We start from the raw sequence: 1,782 nt of genomic DNA on the forward strand, positions 1-1,782 counted from the left end.
CAAAGAAAGAAAAATAAATGACCATCTCCAGCAAATCAATTTAAGGCAATGGCTATTTTACAAGGGTGGGCCAAACTTTCTTCCCTCAGGTATGTAAATCTTCTTTTCATCATCTGCAATAATGTGTGCAACTGTACGGATGGCAGGGGAGATTATTGAATGCGAGCTATATTTGCTGAAACCATAATTGCCGTAAATATCAGATTCAATTGTAACTCAAATATAAAGAAATACGTTAAATGAGAAACTTAAACATCCCACTCACTTGAGGAGCTTAACTAGCACCGGAAGAACATTCGCAGCATAGAAGGCATCATTAATCTCCCTTTGGCTTACAGTACAACGGTCAATACTTGCTGCACTGCAAATAACTATGCTTGCACTGTCGGATGTATCTAACAAACCAGAAATCAAACATAACGCACTGCATGCATTTTCTAGAATCACTTCATCATCATTTACATTGGCAAGCTCACAAAGAGGTTTGATTGCGAATATCACCTGACAAATGAATCAGTAATGTAAAGCATTCAGTAAGTTTTGACCTATCTGACTGCTTAAGAAAAGCAATATCATTGCATCACATAATTGCAGACCTAAACACTTTACTACTGTCACCAACTGACCTGACTAAAAAGAGGTTTTATAACTCCTCCACAAAACTTTGATATAGTCAACGTGAGTTTTCTCAGTATTGAATCGTTGCTAGTGCTCAATTTATCCAGCAAAACGAGCCAGGCCCCACACTTGAGAGCATAATTACGACTTACAGGGTTGAAAGCAACTTTTTGCAATTCCTCCATAGCCTATAGTTGGAAAGAAAATGAAATCAGTCTGCTAATAAACATACTTTCAGTCTAAGGGATCTGTCAATTTTACAGCATACCTGCTCACAAACTCCATCGATTTCCAGAAGCTTTAAAAGAGGTTCCACCAGGCCATACTTGATCACCGATGAAGGTTTCATCAAGTAGTGAGATATGATGTGAGATATGATGAGTATGAGAGCACAAGCACCTTCAAACTATACAAAACCATAAGGATAAAGCAAATGTGGAGCTTAATACGACACGACACAAAAAAGTAATCAACATATCAATCTACCTGGACCTCTGGTGAATCCATTTTCCATGTAATATGTGTTAGTGGAGGAACAACATCAACAACAAAAGATTTTAGAGTACCCTTAACTTCGGAAACGAAACCTGCGAATGACAGTTTGCAGGTAAGTGATATGCAAGTCGAATAAAATCAGCAAGAGCAGTCAAAGTCATACCTTCAGAGAACAACTGTTGGAGTAGTTTGATTCCCAAAAGTTGTACATAGCTATCAGCAGATTCAAGAAGAAAACGTATTGTTCGAAGATCAAACTGTAAACCAACAACCCAGTTACCACAGTCAGTTTATAGTTTCGTAACAAATTACAATATGTCTGCTAATCAACATTGCTTCAGTCTATACTACATAAGGGGTTTAAAACACACCAGATCAATCTCCTGAAGATTTGTTTGAATTATTTGACAAGGTCCAGACAGATGCTTGAATATTGGAGTACTTTCTTTAGCAATACAAGCAGCGTCAGGCTATGAACGTGAAACCATAAAATATAAAGCAAGTGTGAAGCTACAACCAAAATACACTAAAGAATGCACAAGAAAGTCACTCGTTACCTGGAGTTTCAGCAAATATTTACTCACTAGAAGCTCAACAAAATCAGAGTACACATCTTCTACAATACGACTCAATTCTGCCAATAAAAAATTGCACATAAATGATATATAA

General features: G+C 37.1%; 1 protein-coding gene across 1 annotated transcript; it reads right to left on the minus strand.

Annotated features, from left to right (window-relative positions):
- On the minus strand, nucleotides 1–1,776 carry LOC124894185 (importin subunit alpha-1a-like). Its single transcript, XM_047404920.1, has 8 exons — nucleotides 1,671–1,776; nucleotides 1,485–1,583; nucleotides 1,277–1,370; nucleotides 1,105–1,205; nucleotides 887–1,024; nucleotides 627–806; nucleotides 266–501; nucleotides 1–175 (listed from the first exon to the last, which is right to left on the minus strand). The coding sequence occupies exons 1-8, from the start codon at nucleotides 1,767–1,769 to the stop codon at nucleotides 58–60; spliced, it is 1,065 nt and encodes a 354-aa protein (XP_047260876.1). The 5' UTR covers nucleotides 1,770–1,776; the 3' UTR covers nucleotides 1–57.
- Between the last annotated feature and the right edge of the window lie 6 nt (nucleotides 1,777–1,782).

The sequence above is a fragment of the Capsicum annuum genome, unplaced genomic scaffold (assembly GCF_002878395.1).
Source record: "Capsicum annuum cultivar UCD-10X-F1 unplaced genomic scaffold, UCD10Xv1.1 ctg71129, whole genome shotgun sequence".
NCBI classification, from domain to species: domain Eukaryota; kingdom Viridiplantae; phylum Streptophyta; class Magnoliopsida; order Solanales; family Solanaceae; genus Capsicum; species Capsicum annuum.

Excerpts from the sequence above, each read along its gene's own strand:
- LOC124894185 (XM_047404920.1), bottom strand. The coding sequence starts at position 1,769 with ATGTGCAATTTTTTATTGGCAGAATTGAGTCGTATTGTAGAAGATGTG. Across the intron at positions 1,584-1,670 it reads AATATTTGCTGAAACTCCAG|CCTGACGCTGCTTGTATTGC; the intron begins GTAACGAGTGAC and ends TCACGTTCATAG. Across the intron at positions 176-265 it reads GTGCTAGTTAAGCTCCTCAA|CAAATATAGCTCGCATTCAA; the intron begins GTGAGTGGGATG and ends TTATGGTTTCAG.